At 36.7% G+C, this 21,955-nt stretch overlaps 2 protein-coding genes across 2 annotated transcripts in view; both read right to left on the minus strand.

Moving 5' to 3' along the window:
- Positions 1 to 331: 331 nt before the first annotated feature.
- Positions 332 to 21,955, minus strand: part of LOC149128785 (uncharacterized) — a 198,109-nt gene continuing 176,485 nt past the window's right edge. Inside the window, exons 3-5 of the mRNA XM_089306760.1 lie at positions 7,814 to 7,873; positions 7,246 to 7,332; positions 332 to 684 (exon numbers count right to left, since the gene is read on the minus strand). Of these exons, the coding sequence (XP_089162886.1) occupies positions 7,852 to 7,873 (22 nt within the window). The 3' untranslated portion in view covers positions 332 to 684; positions 7,246 to 7,332; positions 7,814 to 7,851. The remainder of the gene's footprint in view (positions 685 to 7,245; positions 7,333 to 7,813; positions 7,874 to 21,955) is intronic.
- On the minus strand, positions 15,050 to 15,758 carry IFNE (interferon epsilon). The gene has a single exon (XM_070063277.2). The coding sequence runs from the start codon at positions 15,738 to 15,740 to the stop codon at positions 15,168 to 15,170; it is 573 nt and encodes a 190-aa protein (XP_069919378.1). The 5' UTR covers positions 15,741 to 15,758; the 3' UTR covers positions 15,050 to 15,167.

Raw genomic sequence — 21,955 nt, forward strand, 5'->3', positions numbered from 1 at the left:
TTTGGGCTATCTTACACTGCTTTACCAGGCACATTAGCAGGAAGTTGGATTGGAAGTGGAGCAGCTCAGACTCCAAGTGGCACCCTTATGGGATGCCAGCATCACAGGCAGAGACCTAACCTGCCATGCCACAGTGCCGACCCCATTTATCTAGCCACTCCTGTGCCCTCTTACCACTACATATTGGTTTTGTCAGATTCTGAGCATCTTATAAATTTTTAAAAAGTTAACTAATTTTTCATATCTAACTCTTTCATTCAATGTTATGTCTGTGACATCATCCATTTTATTTATTCATAGTTATTATTTTTATTGCTATGCACTACAGTGAATCATTCAAAAATACATGTATTGGGGGTCCAAGACAGCAGAATAGTGACAGGACAGTCCAACTAACATGCAGCAAAATTAATATTTAAAAAGGGGAGAAAGTATACTCATAAGGTAAAGCCATGGAAAATCCCCAGCAGGAAACCCAGCAAAGCAATAAAGATGGTCCAAGTCTGTGCCAAAAGAGCAAATACACAACAACAACAACAACAAAATAACAAATACTTGGACCCAGGGAGGAGGACGCCAGCCCCAGCAGACCAGGTGAGAAGGGAATCCACAGGCCCATGGTGTTGCAGATAACAGCAGGAAGGAGAGCTTGGTGAACTGCTTTTGAAGTTCAATATGAGCCCCCTGGAACAGCAGAGGTGGGAAGAGGAAAAATAAATAAATAAATGGGGAAGAGGTGGCACACCTCTCTCCCCTGCCCCCTCCCCCACTTACAAGCAGAGACATGTCATTTTTTGTTTCTGCATGCAGGCAGGTGGCTACTGCCCCCACCTCCTGTGCACATGCCCAGCAATAGCGAGAGTCACCTCATCCCCCAACCCAAACAGCGAGGGCTTCCTTCCCCTTCCATGCAAGCTGTACTGTGCCAATTGCCCAGCAATGGGAGAGTTGGGGAAGCACTGCCTATGGGATTCTCCTACCCACCCACAACCATAGAGAAATGAATGGGGCTGCAGTGGGCAGGGGCTCTGCGCACCCATGATCCATAGACCTAACCAGAGAAAACAAACCTACCTGGGAGCTGAGTCTGAGAGAACAGTAACTGCATAACAGGAGAGAAAGGGTGGCTAGGCCCTGGCAACTACAGAGTGCTTCTCCACAACCCCCAAGCTCATGGTTTACCTATAGTATTTCATAACAGAGGGAACCATGCTCACAGGAAAGACTCCATAGATCAAATGTGCAGAACTATATAATGATTAAGAGATCAATTCAATAGGAAGATGGGACTACTATAAACATGTATGTATTCATTACAGGGCAATTGACTATTTAAAACAAATGGATTTAAAGGGAGACATAGACTCCAATACAATAGTAATGAGGGACTTCATTATCCCACTTAACAATAGACAGATTAACGAGACAGAAAATCTGTGAGGAAACAACGGAGTAAATTGACACTATAGACCAAATGGACCTAACAGATATCTAAAGAACTTTCCATCCTACAGCTGCAGAATATACCTTCTTCTCACCAGTGCATGAAACTTTCTCTAGGATTGATCACATGCTAGGCCATAAAGCAAGTGTCAGCAAATTCAAAACAATCAAAATCATACCATGTATCATCTCTGATGACAATGGAATGAAGTTGGAAATCAACAGCTTAGGAATCCCCCAGAACATTTGCAAACACATGGAGACTGAACCACATGCTCCTGAATGAACAGTGGGTCATAGAAGAAATCAAAAGTGAAATAAAAAATTTTCTGTAAACAAATGAAGACAACAATAGAACATATCAAAACTTATGGAATACAACAAAAGCAGTGTTAAGAGGAAAGTTTATAACAATTGGAGCCTACATCAAGAAATTGGCAAACAAAAAAGCAGTCTGCACCCTAATGTTTATTGCAGCTCAATTCACAATAGCTAAGACCTGGAACCAACCTAAATGTCCATCAACGGTAGACTGGATAAAGAAATTATGGGATATGTACTCTAGAATACTATACCGCAGTAAGAAACAATGAAATCCAGTCATTTGCAACAAAATGGAGGAATCTGGAACACATCATGCTGAGTGAAATAAGCCAGTCCCAAAGGGACAAATACCATATGTTCTCCCTGATCGGTGACAACTGACTGAACACCAAAAAGGAAACCTGTTGAAGTGAAATGGACACTATGGGAAACGGTGACTTGATCAGCATAGCCCTGACTGTTAATGAACAACTTAATACATTATCCCTCTTAGTAGTTTTTTTGTCTGTTCTACTTAATATGACTGGTTTAATTCTGTAATTAATACACAGTTATTCTTAAGTGTTGAAATTTAACTGAAATGTGATCCCTGTTAAACATAAGAGTAGGAATAAGAGAGGGAAGACATGTACAATTTGGGACATGCTCAAGCTGACTTGCCCCAAATGGTAGAGTTAGAAACATACCAGGGGACTCCAATTTAATCCCATCAAGGTGGCATGTACCAATGCCATCTCACCAGTCCAAGTGATCAATTTCTGTTCACAATTGATCATAATGAAAGGACTAAGAGTCAAAGGAAGCACATAAACAAGTCTAGTACCTACTAATACTAACTGATAGCATAAATAAAGGGGAGAGTGATCCAACATGGGAAGCGAGATACTCAGCAGACTCATAGAATGGCAGATGTCCTAAACAGCACTCTGGCCTCAGAATCAGCCCTAAAGGCATTCGGATCTGGCTGAAAAGCCCATGAGAGTATTTCAGGCATGGAAAGCCAAGACACTCTGGCAAAAACAAAAAACAAAAAACAACAACAACAACAAAAAAAACCCTAAATGAAAGATCTCTGTGAGTGAGATCCCAGTAGAAAGAACAGGTCTTCAAAGAAGGAGGTACCTTTCTCTGAAGGGAGGAGAGAACCTCCACTTTGAATATGACCTTGTCTAAACAAGATAAGAGTCAGTGAACTCAAAAGGCTTCCATAGCCTTGGAAACTCATGACTGGTGCATAGGGAGATTACTGATGCCATAAACAGGAGTGTCAATTTGTAAAGTCAACAACAGGAGTCACTGTGCACTTACTCCTCATGTAGGATCTCTGTCCTTAATGTGCTGTACATTGAAACTTAATGCTATAATGAGTACTCAAACAGTATATTTCGCTTTGTGTTTCTATGGGGGTGCAAACTGTTGAAATCTTTACTTAATGTATACTAAACTGATCCTCTGTAAAAAAAAAAAAAAAAAAAAAAAAAGAAATTATCAATTCCCAACTTGACTCTCACTGGGATTAAACATGACAATAGGTCTGATCTGATTTCATCATCATTTTAAAAATCATCTATTATTTTTCACTTTATGTTTGTGTGGGAGCAAACTGTTGAAATCTTTACTTAATGTATGCTAAACTGATCTTCTGTATATAAAGAGAATCGAAAATGAATCTTGATGTGAATGGAAGGGGAGAGGGAGTGGGAAAGGGGAGGGATGCGGGTGGGAGAGACGATATGGGGGGGAAGCCATTGTAATCCATAAGCCATACTTTGGAAATTTATATTCATTAAATAAAAGTTAAAAAAAATAAAAAAAGAAAGCCAGAATTGGATTAAAAAAAAAGAAAGAAAAATAAATGAAAGTGATACAAATTGTGAGGGAGGAAACCAAACTATCCCTATTTGCAGGTGACATAATCCTATATAGAGAGAGGTTCCTAAAAACTCCACTGAGAGATTATTGGAACTCATAGAAGAGTTTGGAAATGTAGCAGGATATAAAATTAACACACAAAAATCAATATTCTTTGTATACACAGACAATGCCTCAATTGAGAAAGAGCATCTAAGATCAATCCCATTCACAATAGCTACTGAAAAAGATTAAATGCTTTGGAATAAATTTAACCAAAGATGTCAAAAGATCTCTATGATGAGAATTATTAAAGAAAGAAATAGAAGAAGACACAAAAAATGGAAAAATCTTACATGTTCATGGATTGGAAGAATCAATATCATCAAAATGTTCAAACTGCCAAATGCAATTTACAGATTTAATGCCAATACCAATCAAAATACCGGATATACTGTTCTCATATATAGAAAAAATGATGCTGAAATTCATATAGAAACCCAAGAGACATTGAATAGCCAAAGAAATCTTGTACAACAAAAACAAAGCCAGAGGCATCAGAATACCAAATTTCAAGACCTGCTACATTAGGCAGCTATAATCCAACAGCCTGGTACTGGTACAAAAACAGATGAATAGACTAATGGAACACCAAAAATCAATCTGAACATCTACAACCAACTTATTTTTGACAAAAAAGTTAAAATCAATCCCTGGAGCAATGACAGTCTCTTCAACAAATGGTGCTAGGACAACTAGATCGCCACATACAGAAACATGAAGCGAGACCCCTACCTTACATCTTTCCCTAACATCCACTCAACACGGACTGAAGACCTTAATCTATGACATGATACCATGAAATTATTAAAGAACATTGGGGAAACCCTACAAGACATCGGCATAGACAAAGAGTTCTTGGAAAATACCCCAGAGGAAAGGCAATAAAAACCAAAATCAACAAATGGGATTACATCAAATTGAAAAACTTCTGTACCACAAAAGAAACAGTAAAGTGAAGAGGCAACTTACAGAATGGGAGAAAATATTTGCAAATATACAATTGATAAAGGAATAATAACCAGAATATTTAAAGAGATCAAGAAACTCAACAACAAAAAAAACAAACAATCCAATTAAGAAATGGGCAAAGAATCTAAAAGACATTTTTCAAAAGTGAAATCCAAATGGCCAACAGACACATGAAAAAATGTTCAGAATCTCTAGCTGTCACAGAAATGCAGATCAAAGCCACAATGAGGTTTCACCTCACCCCAGTTAGAATGGCTTTAATACAGAAATCAACAAACAACTAATGCAGACAATGATGTGGAGAAAAGGGTAACCTAATTGACTGTTGGTGGGAATGTAAATTGGTAAAGCCACTATGGAAGGCAGTATGGAGGTACCTCAAAAATCTGAATATAGGCCTACCATATGACCCAGGCATCCCACTCCTGAGAATCTATGCAGAGGAAATGAAATTAGCAAATGAAAGAGCTATCTGTACCTCCATGGTTATTGTAGTTCAATTCACAATATCAAATACATGGAATCAACCCAAATGTTTATCAACTGAAGACTAGATAAAGAAATTATAGGACATTTACACCTTGGAATACCACACAGCAAAAAGAAAAAGAAAAGAAAAAAAGAAAAGAAAAAGAAAAAGAAATCCAGTCATTTGGAACAAAATGGATGTAACTGGAAAACATCATACTTAGTGAAATAAGCCATTCCCAGGGACAAATTCTATATGTTCTTCCTGACCTGTGATAACTAATAGAGCACCTAAAAGGTAACCTGTAGAAATGAAATTGACACTTTGAGAAGTAATGAGTTTGAACTGCTGTTCTCTTGACTGTTGAGGAACAGCTTTTTCTTTTTCTTTTCTTTTCCTTTATCATATTTTTCTTATCTTCTTTCTTTCATTCTAATCATTGAACTCTTTACTTAATATAGAGTTAACCATATATGTATAAAATTGATTGAAAATAGATCTTGGTAAAAAGTAAGAGTGAGAATAAGAAAGGGAAGAGGAAAAGGGGTGGGAGGGCAAGCATGATGGGAAGAATTACCAAGATCCTAAAGTTTTAATTGTGAAATGTATGAAGTTTGTAAGTGCAAAGAAATATAGTTCTGCATACATTCCTACAGATTTACTTCTAAGGGTATAATTTAAGGGCTGATTCTGAGGTCAGAGTTCTACTTAAAGTAATTGTCATTCTATGAGTCTGCTCTATGGACTGCTTCCCACATTGGAGCATTCACTCCTTTTTAATTCTGTTATTATTACCAAACACTTAGTCCTATTTATATGATTACTTTAACACTTGATCCTAACTATATGGTCACTTCAGTACTTAACCCTATCAATAACACCTATAACACCTAAGCTATCTATAACACCTAAGCTGCTATTTTTACCAGCCATCTTAAGGTAATTTGGGGTCCCATGGCAAGTTTTTAAACTGTAAGCCAAATAACCTTTGAGATGCAATAACTTCAAACAGCCCTTGTCTAGACTGTTGAGGAACAGTTTTTTGTTTGTTGTTGTTATTTCCTTCCTTCCTTCCTCCCTTCCTTCCTTCCTTCCTTCCTTCCTTCCTTCCTTCCTTTTCCTTCCTTCCTTCCATTTCCTTCCTTCCTTCCTTCCTTCCTTCCTTCCTTCCTTCCTTCCTTCCTTCTTTCCTTCCTTCCTTCCTTCCTTCCTTCCTTCCTTTTTCTTCTTCTTTCTCATAGTAAGCATTGAACTCTGTATGTAAAGTTAAATGAAAATAGATCTTAGCGAAAAACAGGACAGGGAACCAGAGAGGGATGAGGAGGAGGGGTGGAAAAGTGGGTGGGAGGGCAGGTCTGGTGGGAAAAATTAGTATGCTTCTAATGTTTTATTTATGAAATGCATGTAAATAAATAAATAAATAAATAAAATACATGTGTCAATTCTGTTGATGTGCCTTTGCTTTGTTTCTCTGGAGTATTTGGGCATCACTGGTCACTCACACTGTTTTTGGTTAGGGGTTGATATTCTCTTCTGGGTGACCACAAAACACCCTTATGAGGAGCAGATCCCTGAGAAGGCTGATAATTAAAACAGGAATAAGTTGTTTCACAGTTGCTTTATATATTCTCCTAGGGCAATTGTTTCTACCATGACTTCACTTTAGAATTACCTAGAAAATCTTTAAAATACTGATGCTCAAAACTCTGTTCAATTATTATAAAATAAATAAAGATTATTCACTGAAGTCTCTTGGATAAGTGAAAAAATGAGAAATTTCAAACATTAAGAATAATTTTTGACAGGACAAGTGAGAAATTACAAAGCCAGCAAACTTCATTTTGAGACTAGTGTAGCAGGCAGCTAAAAGCAGAAGTGGAGCCAGGACTTAAACATAGGAATCCCAAGCTGTGTTTTAACTACTATGCCAAACACCCACCTCCAAAGCCTTTCTTAAATTGGCCAAAGATCATAACCAGTATCAAATAAATGTCAGTTATCAAATGAAGGGGAGAAGAAAAAGAAAGTTCATCCTAGAGAGCAAAAACAGCATCCATGGAAATCCCCTACCTTTCACAGTGTCTGGCAGTAGGATAAAAAAATTACTGTTTCCCATTCAAACTTACTTTAAATGGAAGCTTTGTTGTTGTGATCATCCTGTCTTCAGATTACACAGCATCACATCCAGCAGCATGAAAAGAACTCCAGGAGACCTAAAGATTTTTAACTTTGAGCTGGATGAAATTATTATAAAATACATTGGTTTGGCTCCTTTCAAAAGGACATACAGCAAGACTGCTTCTCTTGCAGTGAGTTGGAGCCACATGACTCAATTTTATTAATAAAATGTGGGCAGAAGTCATATATATCCTCCTTTAGCTTGAATAAATTTCCTATATGTGACCCTCCTTTCTAACTTTTACATCTGTGGCAAACTTGGACATCAAATATCAAAGAAAATGGACAGGTTCTTGTGTGTACCCATCTCACTCATAGCCCACAGGGACTGACATAGCAATTCCTTATGGAAGCTGCATATTATCCTTTGTCTGCTAGAGGTGTTATCTCAAGCAGGGCCCTGAATATCCAAGAGCAAGACCCCAGTGTTGGACTCATCTGGAATTCCCATAGCCCTCCCATCTCCAAAGTTTCACTAAGAGGAGTTAGTGAGGATATTGCTATTCCACATCTTACCTTTGTTCTCTCTCTTCCTACTGTTTTTCTCCCCTTTGCTATGTATACTCAAGTTCTTCCCTAGGGAAAAGAAATTGGGAAATAAATTTAAGAACTACTAGAGAAAAATCATATTTCAAAGCACATAAAACACATTGATATATTTCAAATATATTACCTCCAGTTAAAATACAAATATGCATATGTTGATTGAATCTTTGCACTTAAAACCAAAATTATGGGTTTTCCACAAGACCATGAGAGATGATTTTATCAAATGCTATGTAATATTTATTTACTCTTCCCAAGCCACATGAAATAAATGAATATATTTAAATATATGCAAGTAAGCTACAGAATCAAATAGGTTCATAATCTTCTGGGTCTCCTAGCCTGGTTAGCCTATAACATCACAATGTGCTTGGACTTTCCACAGGACGATCCAAAACATCTTTTTGGTAGACCTCTGATTTAGGTTCATAATCTCTGCAGGCAGGAGACCTTTGCTCACTCCTTCCAGAAACTTTTTCTCAATGTCTTTCTTCCATAAGGTGAATTCCAGGAGCTTCTCCTTCATGTTAATTTCATCCAAGAGTGTCACTTCTGATTGGAATACCAAGGCTTGAAATGATTTTGGCTTAACGTATGCAGCAATTGCTGGATCAGCTAAAGGTAAACTTGAAGCAAAATACTGAGTTAAAGAGTCCAATTTAGAGGAAATATTTTATCTAATGTGAAAATAAGGAAATATCATGATGTGCATAGGCACTGCTCCAAAATCTAAAACAATGCTAGAGAAAAAAGTCAGTATATGCTTTATAGATCCATAAACTACTATGAAAAACAGGATAGTAAAGAATATCTAAGCTTCGAAGAATAACTTTACTTATTTATAGTGCACTAACAATGCTTTTATTCATTAAATGAGTAACATTAAAATTTTCGTATTTATGTAGTAATAGAAAAATATAATTGTATCTAAAATTTTGAGTTATATCGATATCTTTTCATAGAGTTCTGTGAAATGGTTCCTCCACATGGTCACCTGGTGATACAAAGGCATGGATCATTCCAGTACTGTACTAACTGCGGTAAAGACTGAGCTAAGATAAATTCTCTTTGCTTCAAAAAATTGACATAGTGGGGCCAGTGCTGTGATATAGTAGGCTAAGCATCTGCCTGCAGTGCTGGCATCCCATATGGACACTGCTTTGTGTCCTGGCGGCTCCTCTTCTGATTCAGCTTTTTCTTATGGCCTGGGAAAGCAGAAGATGGCTCCAGTGCTTGGGCCCCTGTACTTGTATGGGAGATCCGGAAGAAGCTCGTGGCATCAGATTGGCCCAGCTTCTGCCATTTTGGCTATTTGGAGAGTGAACCAGGAGATGGAAGAACTTTCTCTGTCTCACCTTCTCTGTCTGTAACTCTACCTCTCAAATAAATAAATCTTTTAAGACGTGACATAGGAAGAATAGAAAAAGAGATATCTAGCTTGCATGAATTAAGAGGCAGTTTAAAGATCTCATTTCTACCCATCTAATCCTCTCAGGAATAATAAGAACATCAGTCTTCATTAAAGTAATCATTATTTTATAACTTTCTTTTTCACTCAGCATACTGAGAAAAAATTGGATATGAGTGGATAGTTGAATTTAACAGCTGCATGGTATTCTATAAAATGAAGAACTAATTTATAATATGAAGACCCAGTGAGAAATTTCTCCATCCAAGTCTCCTTCCAAATAACACAATATCCTCTGTGCTGACAGGCTAAAGACCTGCTGACTACTATGGGATCAACAAACGCAGGAGGATTGAGCAGAGGAAAAGCTGAGCAGTGCAGCCACACAGAGGGATTAGCCAGTCTCAGGGGGCCTCTGAAGTTGGGATGATCCTTCAGAGCTAGAGAAAGAGGTCTGAGCCTTTGAATTGCCACATGATCATTCCTTAGATATAGGCAGACCCAAGAAGAGGAAGAAAACTTAGCTAAGTGACTTACTGCAGCTAAAGGCAGTTCCACAGATGGTCCCCCAATCTCTTCAATTACCATTTATCCATCTCAGTAGAAAAGACTCCTGGCTGTTTGCCAACTTTCACCTTGCCATCCCTTGTATCTCAGAGACTGGTTTTCTTTGTGCCCACAGCACCTTTTTGGTCCAATCAACTACTGCTATATTTGTGGTTTTGACTTCACTTAACTACAAGGTATGAGGGTCAGAAACTTAAAGGAAAAACATTTTCAGTTTAGAATATTTTATTTAAAAGGCAACTATTGTCATGAGGTGCACCTGAGGTTTCATAGTTTCTCCTCATAAATCCTTTGAGAAGGAAATGACTGATTGGTTGAGAAAAGGCAGTGATAGGAAACAAAAATTGTCCTCATCAACTCTCTCCTCTCTAGGGTGCTCAGTTCTCTCCAGAAGACACCGAAAATATGAAAATAGTAAGCGCAAGGAAACTATACCTTTATCTGTTTTACCAAGAAACTAGAGCTGTGGCTTACCATGTAAAGTCACAAGACCAGCAGCATCAGCAGCATCTGTGAATTATTAGAAATGCAAATTCTCAGGCCCCACCACAGACCTATTAGATCACAAATATTGTGGGTAGGTCCCTGCAATCTGTGTTTACAAAATCTACAAGTGATTCTGATGTATGTTGGAGGCAGGGCTTAATTTACAGTAGGTGATCAGCATTCTCAGACAAATCTCTACAAGGTTTCTACAAGGTATCATATTTGTTCTTTTTCTGAATTTCAAAAGTAAATAATTTTACTTTTTCCTTGTTCTAAAATAGGGGAAATATTTAATCCAAAAAAAAGTATGAGAATGGAAATGCCATTCCTCAGAAAATACTATTGTGAACATTTTATTGTATTTCTTTTCGAACATTTTTCATGCATATTTTGTAGAAAATATGAAGTTATGTTTGTTACTTTTTAAAAATATTTTTGTATATATTTATTCAAAAGGGAGAGAGAGAGAGAGAAATCTTTTGTCTGCCATTTCATTCTACAATTGGCTGCAAAAGCAAGGCTGGGCCACAGAAGCTAGGGATACATCTGGTCACATTAGTGGCAGGATTCTGAGTTCTTGGGCCATCTTCAAATTGCCTGAACTCCAGATGTATTAGCAGAAAGTTGGATTGGAAGGGAAGCATCGAATACTCAAAATGGCACTTGGATATGGAATGCTGGGAGTGTAAGCTGCAGTTTACCCTGCTGTGCCACAACCCTAGTCCCATGCTTTCTATTTTGGAACCTGTTTTTTTACTTAGTAATCTGTTCAGCTCAATACATGTGGATGAACAAGGATAACTCAGGGGACCCAGCCTATGAGTACAATTGAACTTACCTGTATGCAAAACCCATCCACATGCTTCCAAACTATTTCTCCAAGTTTAAAACTCTGGTTTTAAAGATTTGAAAGGACATATGCATTTAAAAGAAAGCAATTCTTTTTTAAAAAATTTATTTATTTGAAAGGCAGAGTGACAGAGACAGAGAAAGAGAGAAATCTTCCATCTAGGAATTCACTCCTCAAATGGCCACAAAGCAAGGAGCCAGGAACTCCATCTGGTCCTTCCAATTGGTTGGCAGGGGACTGAGGACTTGGATGATCTTCAACTGCTTTCTCAAGCACCTTAGCAGGGAGCTGGATGAAAAGCAGAGCAGCTGGGTCTCAAACACACACCTGTGGCTGCTTAACCTGCTGCACCATAACACTGGCCCCAAAGCAAGCAATTCTTATTTTTGTGCATTGAAATAGTTACACAAACAGGGTATCAACTTAATGAAGCTAAATGGCTGAGAAAGAATTAGCTTGTAAAGCATTAGCTTGTAAAGCATTGGTTTTGGCTTCTAAATATGAGTGTTAGTTGCTGTAAGTTTCCACTTGACATCTCCTCCATTCTGTTCTCAGTTCTTAAGAAAGAAACATGTAGAAGAGGAGAAATGTTCTTTCTTCAGTTCAAGAATGCAGAGAACATTGTAAAGGTGAGTAAAGAAAGCCAGGGGCAAATTATTACATCAGAGATATAATTGTTTTGCAATTATATTGCACAATGCTGTTCAGGTTAGCAATTTCTAGAACATCAAGAACACAGTGCAGGTTTTTGAGTCAGGTCAAATCGGGATGGAATTTGTGCTCTGGCATTTGCTAGCTCTGTGGTTTGCTGTTAGTTTGAGCATGTTACTTCAACTTCAAAGTCGTGTTCTCACCTGAGAAAAGAGGATAATAATAGAAAGTACCTTGTAAGGTTATTTGAGACTTGAATAATGAATAAAGGGTTTGGTTCTGAAAACTTCCTTGTTTTCAAGAAAAGAAGAAACAACCAGATTCTATAGATCATGAGAAGCAAAGTGACCTGTATTGGCTACTCAAGTGTGGTAAATATTTGTCCTTTCTCCAATTTGTTACCTCTGAGTGAACTTGAAGGTAAACAAGTCAAACCCTGGGCTTTAATGTAAAGTCCTGACTGCTGGCCTTACTTCCTGGCCCCTTCCATTTGTTGCTGGTGGTTTTGCTCTCTTTTGGGATCCTACTTCTCCCTTGCAAATCAAATTTAGGATGAAGAAGGGTGAAAGAACAGGCAGGAGGGAGGGTAGGCTGGGAAGTATCATTATGATCCTGAATCTGTATATATAAAATACATGAAATTTGTATACCTTAAATAAAATTTCAAAAAAGTCTGGAAGTATCAGCTAATCATTAGCACGATCACATACTCTAATTAAACTGAATTGGAATGTTGTAATGTGTTGGTTTTTTTGCTCAGAAAGCTTTAACATTCAGTAATAACTTATTTCAAATTATGCAATGAATCTGAGAAAGAACGTGACACAAAGTAGTAGAACTAGCATTGGAGCTTGGGGCCAAGGATGTGTTGTTTACACTGGGCCAGAAAGGGAAAGTCATCAAGTCTCTCTCAGCATCAGTCACTCCCCCTGCTTTTGTTCAATGATAATTTCTGAGAGCTCCTGGCAACTCCAGCATCTTCCAGGACGATCATCTCTGTGCCTTGGATAGGCTTCTCTTCAGCCCTTCTCCTTCCAGCCGTCTCAACAAAGGGCAAAATGGCACGGTCTTGTTTCATAGAACCTTGAGCTAACACTCCCCTTCCTCAGAAAGGCTCTCTCATGCATGTTTCTGATAATTCTAACTCATTAGACACATATTAATTCATTTCTATTTGTAAAACTCACAATTCAAAATTAAAATATAAAAAGACTCCCCAAAAACTCTCCCACCCTGTCCTCCCTCAGTCTACCCTCCTTCCCTCCAATATAATCATTGTAATCTCTTTCTCATATCTTTATTTATTCATGCACAGAGAGTACACATATTAACTTTATTTCATGGATTTATCCCAAATATAGCATTTTATTTCCACTGTTCTGATATTGCCTATTTTTTTCATCTTTTTAGTACAGAAAGACCCCTATTACTCTTCTTTTTTATTTTTTATTTTTATTTTTTTATTTAATGAGCATAAATTTCCAAAGTACAGCTTATGGACCACAATAGCCTCCTCCCCCCCGTATCTTCCCTCCCACCCACAACGCTCCCCTCTCCTACTCCCTCTACCTTTCCCCTTCACATCATGATTAATTTTCAATTATCTTTATATACAGAAGATCAATTTAGCATATGTTAAGTAAAGATTTCCACATTTTGCTCCCACACAGAAACACAAAGTGTAAAATACTATTTGAGTACTAGTTATAGCATTAATTAAACACCTAAGAGTAATTCTACCCTATTACTCTTCTTTACCTGAATTGTGCTCCTTTTGAGAAGTGGGGAATGTACAGCCCATAAAATAATTTGGTCTGGCCCTGCAATGGCAACCACAGGTGGGACTTGAAATTCAATAAATCTATAGCAGGCTTTTTAATTTTTTAAGAGATTGATCAGTTGACTTTTTTTTAAAGATTTATTTATTTAAAAGGCAGAGTTATAGAGACACAGAGGCAGAAAGAGGTCTTCCATCCTCTGGTTCACTCCCCAAATGGCCACGATGGCCAGAGCTGAGGGGATCCAAAGCCAGGAGCCAGGAGCTTCTTCCACGTCTCCTACATGGGCATAGGGGCTCAAGCACTTGGGCCAACTTTCACAGTTTTCCCAGGCCATAGCATAGAGCTGGATCAGAAATGGAGTAACTGGGACTCCAAACTGGGACTCCAACCAGTGCCCAGATGGGATGCCAGAACTGCAGGCAGCAGCTTTACCTGCTATATTACAGTGCTGGCCCCAGCAGGTTAGCTTTTAAATAGATAATTTTGTGAGGCCCATGAATGATTTTATAAATACCGAAATGTCCCTTGACACAAGAAAGCTTCCCTACCCTGCTACATTAACTGTCTCCAACAAGAAGATTCAAGTGGTTTCCTGTCTCCTGACACTATAAGTAATGCCACATTGAGTAATATAGTAGATAAGTCATTTCACATAGATGTGCAAGTATTTTTATAGATTGCATTCTCAAGCTTAGAATTGATGAATCAAAGGCTATAATGCACATGTCATTTTGGTGGATACCACAAAATTAGCTCCATAGTGACTGTCTCAGTTTCCAGAGTACTGATAAATTATAATAATCATCTCTCCCCAAGGTCTTCATAGCAATGTTTTGTTTTTAATTTTTAAATTTATTTATTTGTGCATGTGTGTGTGGGGAGGAATAGAGAGAGAAAGAGAGACTGATTCTGTCTGCTGGTTCGAAAGTGTTTCCTTTTATTTCATAAAACTTTGGACTTTTACCTGATTACAAATGGCACATTCTTAATTTTAATTTATATTTGTGTTTTTATGAGTGAGGTTGAATATCTTTTATGTATATTTTTCTGCAAAATTTTCATGTTATCTGGCAACATTTCTATTGTGCCCCTTGTAACATAAATATTTAGTATGTAATACTATTTTTCAAATGGTGCAATGCAAATTACTTGAGTATTTTTCATTGCCTCTACTAATTGCTGGCAAAAAAAGAAATTATTGGAATGGATGTTCTATAATAAAGTGTTATTACATTGTAGGCCTATTTAATTATATCTACCTACCAACTTTTATGAAAATACACTCTTTTGAAAAATCAGTAATGAGATATTAATTAATTTATTTTTACTAATAAACAACTTTTAAAGGGTAGAAAATATAAAATTGCATTACAAAATCAAGACAATATGAAGTCTTAAAACATAGGTAAATATATGCATTTTTGTATACAGAAACACAAATTTATATACACAAAACACCAAGGCAGTACTATCATTTTATGATAAAGAGAAATAATTACGTCTAGAGAAGTCCCTTGCTCCTCCACGTACCCCATGCTTTTCAGGACTGTAGTCAGCTCTTGCTGCACACTGTTCAAGGATCTAGCTCTTTTTGTTCAGCATTTCTGTGAGTCTGAACACAAAGAAGAGACATCGGTTGATTTCCACCTGGACAATGATCCAGGCACAGATACTGTAGTCCTGGGCTTCCAGGTAGTCACGGATCCTCAGGAAATATGTTTTAATCTGTAACCTAAGGATCTCACTACCCAAGGCTCCACTTTCCTGCTTCGCTTCCAGTTCCATGAATCCTTCTAGGTACTGCAGCTCTTGATGAAGTTCAATCAGGAATTTCTCCAAGTCATTTTTCTCCCCACCACCCAGGGAAATATTTTCTCTGAAGAGGCTGAAGATCTGCTGAAGTGTCTCATGGATTACAGCCAGTACTTGTGCCTTTTGGTACTGATGAGGATTCACAGACTTCAGGGGAAGCCGGAAATCATTCCTGTGTGGTAGACATTGCTGGATTCTCAACTTTTGTAAATTATTCCAGGGTTTTAAACTCCTTGTGTTCATTCTTCTTTGTTGGAAGGGAACCCGTTTCAGTTTTAGGGAGAAGATAGTAGATGAGGCCAGCAGCACCAACACAATTTCAAAGAAGTACTTGTAAGTCATGATGAAGTTCAAATGCACTGTTTATCTCTTTGAAGATTTAGTAATGTTCACTCTCGTGTTTGCTTTTCATGTGTCTCAGGTTATACTGGAAGGCGTTTTCTTTTGTTGGTTTTGTTTTTTAATGTTGTCCTTTCTGCAAGTTTATGCATTGGTTGTTCAGGTTTCCTTTTTATGGTGTTCATGGAACACTTCCTCCATTTTCCTCATTGTGTTGGTTGTTTGAGGAAGTAACCAAAAGAATTTGTTTCAGTGCATGCTTTCTTTGAGAAAATTACAGATTAGTCATCAAAATGGTCTTCCATAAATATCATTATTTATTATATACCAGGTTTCACTTAACACATTGTACTTTCTAAGTATTTAGTTAAGCTTACTAAAACTCTTTTATTGAGAAGAACTGTTTCATTTTAAAACAGTAGTCTTTCATGGAATAATAGAAACGCTCATCAGGCACTCGGGGAAAAAATCAAAATCCACACAGATTACTGACTTTAAAATCTTAAGTAGAACTGTACATTTTCACAAATACTTGAACAATTAATCTTAAAATATGTATCAACAATCTTTAATTGTTTTATGCTTACCCAATCAACTTAATATGGAAGATTCTAGCCTATAGACGTAGTGTGAAAGAGAAAAAAAATAGTGAAAGAACATAGTCATGATAGTATTGCAGTAGCAGAATATTTGAAACAATCTATAGGTTCAACACAGGAGAATGACTACACTTTTGTTGGTACATATGACAGTACTTCAAAAAGTTCATGGAAAGTGGAATTAAAAGATAAATTTATTTTGGTGCAATAAATTTTAAATCAATGCATACTTTTTCATAATACACATTTCTACAAATTTTTGAAGACCTCTCATGTATACAATTGCAAAAGATTTTTGCTCTATTAAACTCCCCATGTAGGATCTCTGTCCTTAATGTGTTGTGCTATGCGAATTAACAGTAAAACTACTACTCAAATGGTACTTTATATTTTGTGTATCTGCGTGGGTGCAAACTGTTGAAATCTTTACTTAGTATATACCAATTTGATCTTCTGTATATAAAGATAATTAAAAATGAATCTTGATGAAGAATGGGATGGGAAAAGGAGTGGGAGATGGGATGGTTGCGGATGGGAGGGAGGTTATGAGGGGAAAAGCCACTATAATCCATAAGCTGTACTTTGGAAATTTATATTTATTAAATAAAAGTTTTTTAATGGCCGGCACCGCGGCTCAATAGGCTAATTCTCCGCCTGAGGTGCCAGCACCCCAGATTCTAGTCCCGGTTGGGGCGCCAGATTCTATCCTGGTTGCCCCTCTTCCAGTCCAGCTCTCTGCTGTGGCCCAGGAGTGCAGTGGAGGATGGCCCAAGTGCTTGGGCCCTGCACCCGCATGGGAGACCAGGAGAAGCACCTGGCTCCTGGCTTTGGATCGGCTCGGTGCACCGCAATGCAGCAGCCATTGCGGGGTGAACCAATGGAAAAAGGAGAATCTTTCTCTCTGTCTCTTCTGTCTCTCTCTCTCACTGTCCACTCTGCCTGTCAAAAAAAAAAAAAAAAAAGTTTTTTTTAAAAAAAGAGCCGAGGATTGCAAAAAAATATTTTTGCACCAAAATTAATCTATATTTTATTTTTCACAAATTTTTCAAGTTCCTTCATATAAATTGGTAGATTGCTGTAATGAAATATTATATAGTGGGCCCAGCACTGTGGTGTAGCAGGTAAAACTGCTGCCTGCAGTGCTGGCACCCCATATGGGCGCCAGTTCCATTCCTGGCTACTCCACTTCCCATCCATCTCTCTGCTATATCCTGGGAAGGCAGTGGAGGATGTCCCAAGTCCTTGGGCCTCTTTACCACATCGGAGACCTGGAGGAAATCCTGGCTCCTGGCTATGGATCAGCACAGCTCCAGCCATTGCGGCCGTCTGGGGAGTGAACCAACGGATGGAAGACCTCTCTTTCTCGCTGCCTCTCCTTCTCTCTATGTGTAACTCTGACTTTCAAATAAATAAATAGATCTTTTTTTTAAAAAAAAAAGTCGACATCATACCTAGTGCTAATAGTGCTAACTGTGCAAAGGTAGGTTATATCGTGTTAAACCTTGTGCTCATGACTAAAAGCTAAGCATTCATGTTTTATAAAGTTCACACTAGACGTTATTCTGTAAAGCAATACTCTTTGAAAAGTTACAAAACTTTTCACTTGTTAAAAATAATTCCATTAGAGTTACTGGTTGCTTAATATCTACACATGGTATTCATCTACTTGAGACCATGGTGTCTGGCTGACAAATGTCTGAATACTTCATTCACATTTTTGAGCCACTTAGAGCAACCAGTACTTTATCAAAGGATCCAGTGTCCAAAAGGCTCTATTCTTTCCAGATGGCTGCAAGAGAAGCTAAATGATTAAGAAAGAAATAGAGAAAAGAAAAAATCTGTTATATTTTATCATTCAAATTACAGAATTTGAATATTGAAGTCCTAGAGAACTGGATTGGATTCCTGTCTCTACCAATTACTCGTTGTATGACTTTGAGCAAATTATTTACTAAATCTCTTTGCCTCAGCTTTAAATCTCTAAAACCAAACTCATAAAACACTTTTGAGGAGTAGCAAATAAATCATTCTACATAAAAAGCAATATGATGCTTGAAATATGATAAATGACTAATGCATACTAGTTCACATCCAGTTGATACATTGTTCTTAGGAATTCATAGTTATAGTAAAACATTTTTACAAATAGAATCTGAAGACATAAATTAAATATTGGACATTTTTATCTTCTTATGGATCTTCTAATAATAAATGAGATGCTTTTCTTCCGGAAGGATATGATCTCCTTATATCTGAATAATCTTTATTGTAGAAGCAACTCCAAAAATGTTTTTGAATTTCTCTCTTTCTTTCCCATAAAGTAATTCAGGACATTGAAATCGTATCTTAATTTCTCTGCAGGTAGTTGTTGGAGAGAATCCCTAAATGTTGAAAACATACACTTTGTAAACATGTATTGTCTTATTATATACCAGCTCAGCAATATGTTGGTATTGCTTAATCAGTCTGCTCTTAATAAGTTATGAGTTCTTTTCCCTCTCTCTGAGAGAGAAAGAGTCACACACACACACACACATACTCAGAGAGAGAGAGATGAGAGAGAAAGAGAGATTTAATGGCAATTTATAATACACAAGAGGAATAACACTTGTTTCAGTAATGTTCTATTTAATTTGTCTGAATATTTGTCTCAAGTCTTTAAATCTTTAATGCAGAGCTTTACCAAACAATATAAGGATAAATTAAGAATATTAGAAGTTATTCTATTGTATGAAAATGAGCTCTGATTTATAATCAAAGCTTTCACATAATTTACATTCAACTAATAATAATAACTTAAAGTTTTGTTGTTTAATTTCCAAATACTAGGAGATTTTCCAGGTACATTTTTGTTATTGATTTCTAATTGGAACCTATCAAGGTTAAAGAACATAGTTTAAGCGGGTGGGCATTGCATTACAATAGGTTAAGTTGCCACTTGGAATGCCTGCATCCCATAATAGAATGCCAGGGATCAAGTTCTGCCTCCACTTTTAATCCAGATTCCTGTTAGGTATACTCTGTGAGGCAGCAGGTAAACATTCAAGTTCTGTAGTCTCTTTTATTTACATGAGAGAGAGACCCAAATGGAGTTCCTAAATCCTGATTTCAGCTGTTGTTGGTATTTGTGGAGTGAACCAGCAGGCGGAAGATCAATCTCTCTCTCTCTTTCTGCTGATCTTTCAAATAAATAAAAAATAATTAAGTGAACTTTTAAAAAAATGTAGTTTAAGTTTATTGAAACTTGATTATGACTTAAAAATGATCTTGTTCGTCATAATATTCTTTATTATGAAATCAACTTTAAGAAATCCTCATGATTCCTTTTGATTAGTGTTTACACAGTATTTTTTACATTCTTTTATTTTTAACTTATACATATTTCTATATTAAAGTGATTTTTCTTGCATCAGCATATAATTAGACCTTACATTTTAATCTAAACTTACAATCTGGATTTTTTCATGATTGTGATTTTGTTTTTAATTTTCTAAAGTCTTATGATAACATAATTTAGAAATTTTGTACTGATGGTATATCTCCTCTACCTTGTCCTTCTAATGAGTTGGCAAAAGCACCATATAATAAACACAAATATACAGTAGTTTCTCAATTTTATGTGTTTCCAAATAGCTGTTAATAGACAATCCTGAATTATAACTTAGTCTAAGGTAGTTAAGAATTCAAAAGTGAAGTCTAACTTGTTACTCTACTGGTCATGCTGACTTTCAAAACACCTGACCTTAAAGATTATCTATAAAATGTGAGAAGTGTTAAATATCCTTTACTTAATATACATAAACCATACTAAAATGATTGACACAGCTAAGATCAGAAATAGGAAGTAGACATTTCTACGGATCCCAGCTCTTGCCTTTAGCAGATAAAGAACACAAGGAAGTCTTGCTCGGTTCTGAGACAGTGAAGTGAATTTCCCAGTATTTAAATAGAAATCCAATCTCCCAATAGGTTTTTGGATGGCATTCACAATTTTTGCAAAAAGTTGAACATTATTAGTTAAGTCCAATCATTTCTTAGAAGGGGAAAATAGGGAGGGCAGTTACTGAACTGGAATTACTACCAAAATTTCAATAAACTCAATCCTATTTATTTAATCACACAAGGCAATCTTAGACTGTGGAACAAAAATATTCTGTTAGCCATTCATGATATGAATTCTGGTATATATAGAATTAAATTATGGTGCACATAAAAAGTTATGAGACGTTCCTGTTTTATAATAAATAACGCAGTGGCCAACTATTACTCATTAGTAGCTTTTTTAGATAGGTTATCAAGTTTGCCCTTTCATTCTTCTTAATACCAGTGAAGATCATTTTGGCTCCAGGGATGTATTTTTGGGGATTCTCCAAATACTCCATCAGAGTGTCCTTTCCCAGGTGATGTCTTTGTTCTTACTGGCATCTGTGTAAGAGAATCTATTGGCCTGACCTGTATTCTACTTAAACAGACCATGAAGATTTGGTCCAGTCTTGTGCTTGCCTTCCTTTTCCACAGTGTGGCACTGGGTGCATTTCTGAACGAAAATCTTGCTTTCTCAACATCACTCATTTTAAATTTGGGGCTTCCACACAGGCTTGGTTGCTTGTGGTTCAACAGCCTGGATGGGAGTTTAGATGACCTGCTCTCTAACAACAATCTTTGTTTTTAATTGCAGTGCTTAGCTTAGGTCATTCACAATTAATGTGACTATCAGTATAACAGGGATACCATTCTGCTATTTGTTTTCCAGTTGTCCATATGTTCTCTCCTTTCCTTTTTCCTTTTCCTTCATGTTTTTCTTTTGTTTTTTTTTTTTTTTTAGGGGAGGGAAGTTGAAAGGGCTTTTTAAAAATTATTAGTCACTTTATCTTCATGACTGGCTTATTAACTATACCTCTTCGCCTTATTTTTTGTTTTTATAGTAGTTCCTTTAGGGTTGACAATCTACATCTTTATTTAACATATTACTTTCAAAATATTACATATCACTTAAAGTAGAGTGTAAGGATATTACATTATATACTTCTATTTCCACTCTCTGTCCTTTGTGCAGTAATTTTCATAAGTTTTTGTTTTAAACACCATGTACATTGCTATTATATTTATCATAAGCAGCCAATTACATTATAAAGAGCTTTTATGAGAACATCTTTGCTCATGCATTTACTGGTTTAACATATTAACATTATCACATACTTAATCATATAGTTGCCATTTCTTGTGCTTTTCATTTATTTTGGTATATCTTTGGTATCATTATCTTTCCTATTAAATAATTTCCTTTAGCATTTTTTGTATCATGGGTCCCCTGACAATGGACTTCCTTGACTTTCTTTTTTAATAGAAAAGTATTTTGCTTGCTTTTAATGTATTTTTTTCTGGGCATAGAATTCTAAGTTGAACTGTGTCTTTCAGTTCTGTAAAGATGCTGCCTTGCTGTTTTTTGGCTGGCATGATTTCTGAAAAAAACTTGCTGCTGTTTTAAATGTTGTTACTTTGTACATAATGTCTTATTTTTCTCTGACAGCTTTTTTTTTTTTTTTTTTTTTTTTGACAGGCAGAGTGGACAGTGAGAGAGAGAGACAGAGAGAGAAAGGTCTTCCTTTGCCGCTGGTT

This window comes from Oryctolagus cuniculus, chromosome 1 (genome assembly GCF_051225735.1).
Source record: "Oryctolagus cuniculus isolate XC-2025 breed Fujian yellow rabbit chromosome 1, ASM5122573v1, whole genome shotgun sequence".
In the NCBI taxonomy this organism is placed as follows: Eukaryota; Metazoa; Chordata; class Mammalia; order Lagomorpha; family Leporidae; genus Oryctolagus; species Oryctolagus cuniculus.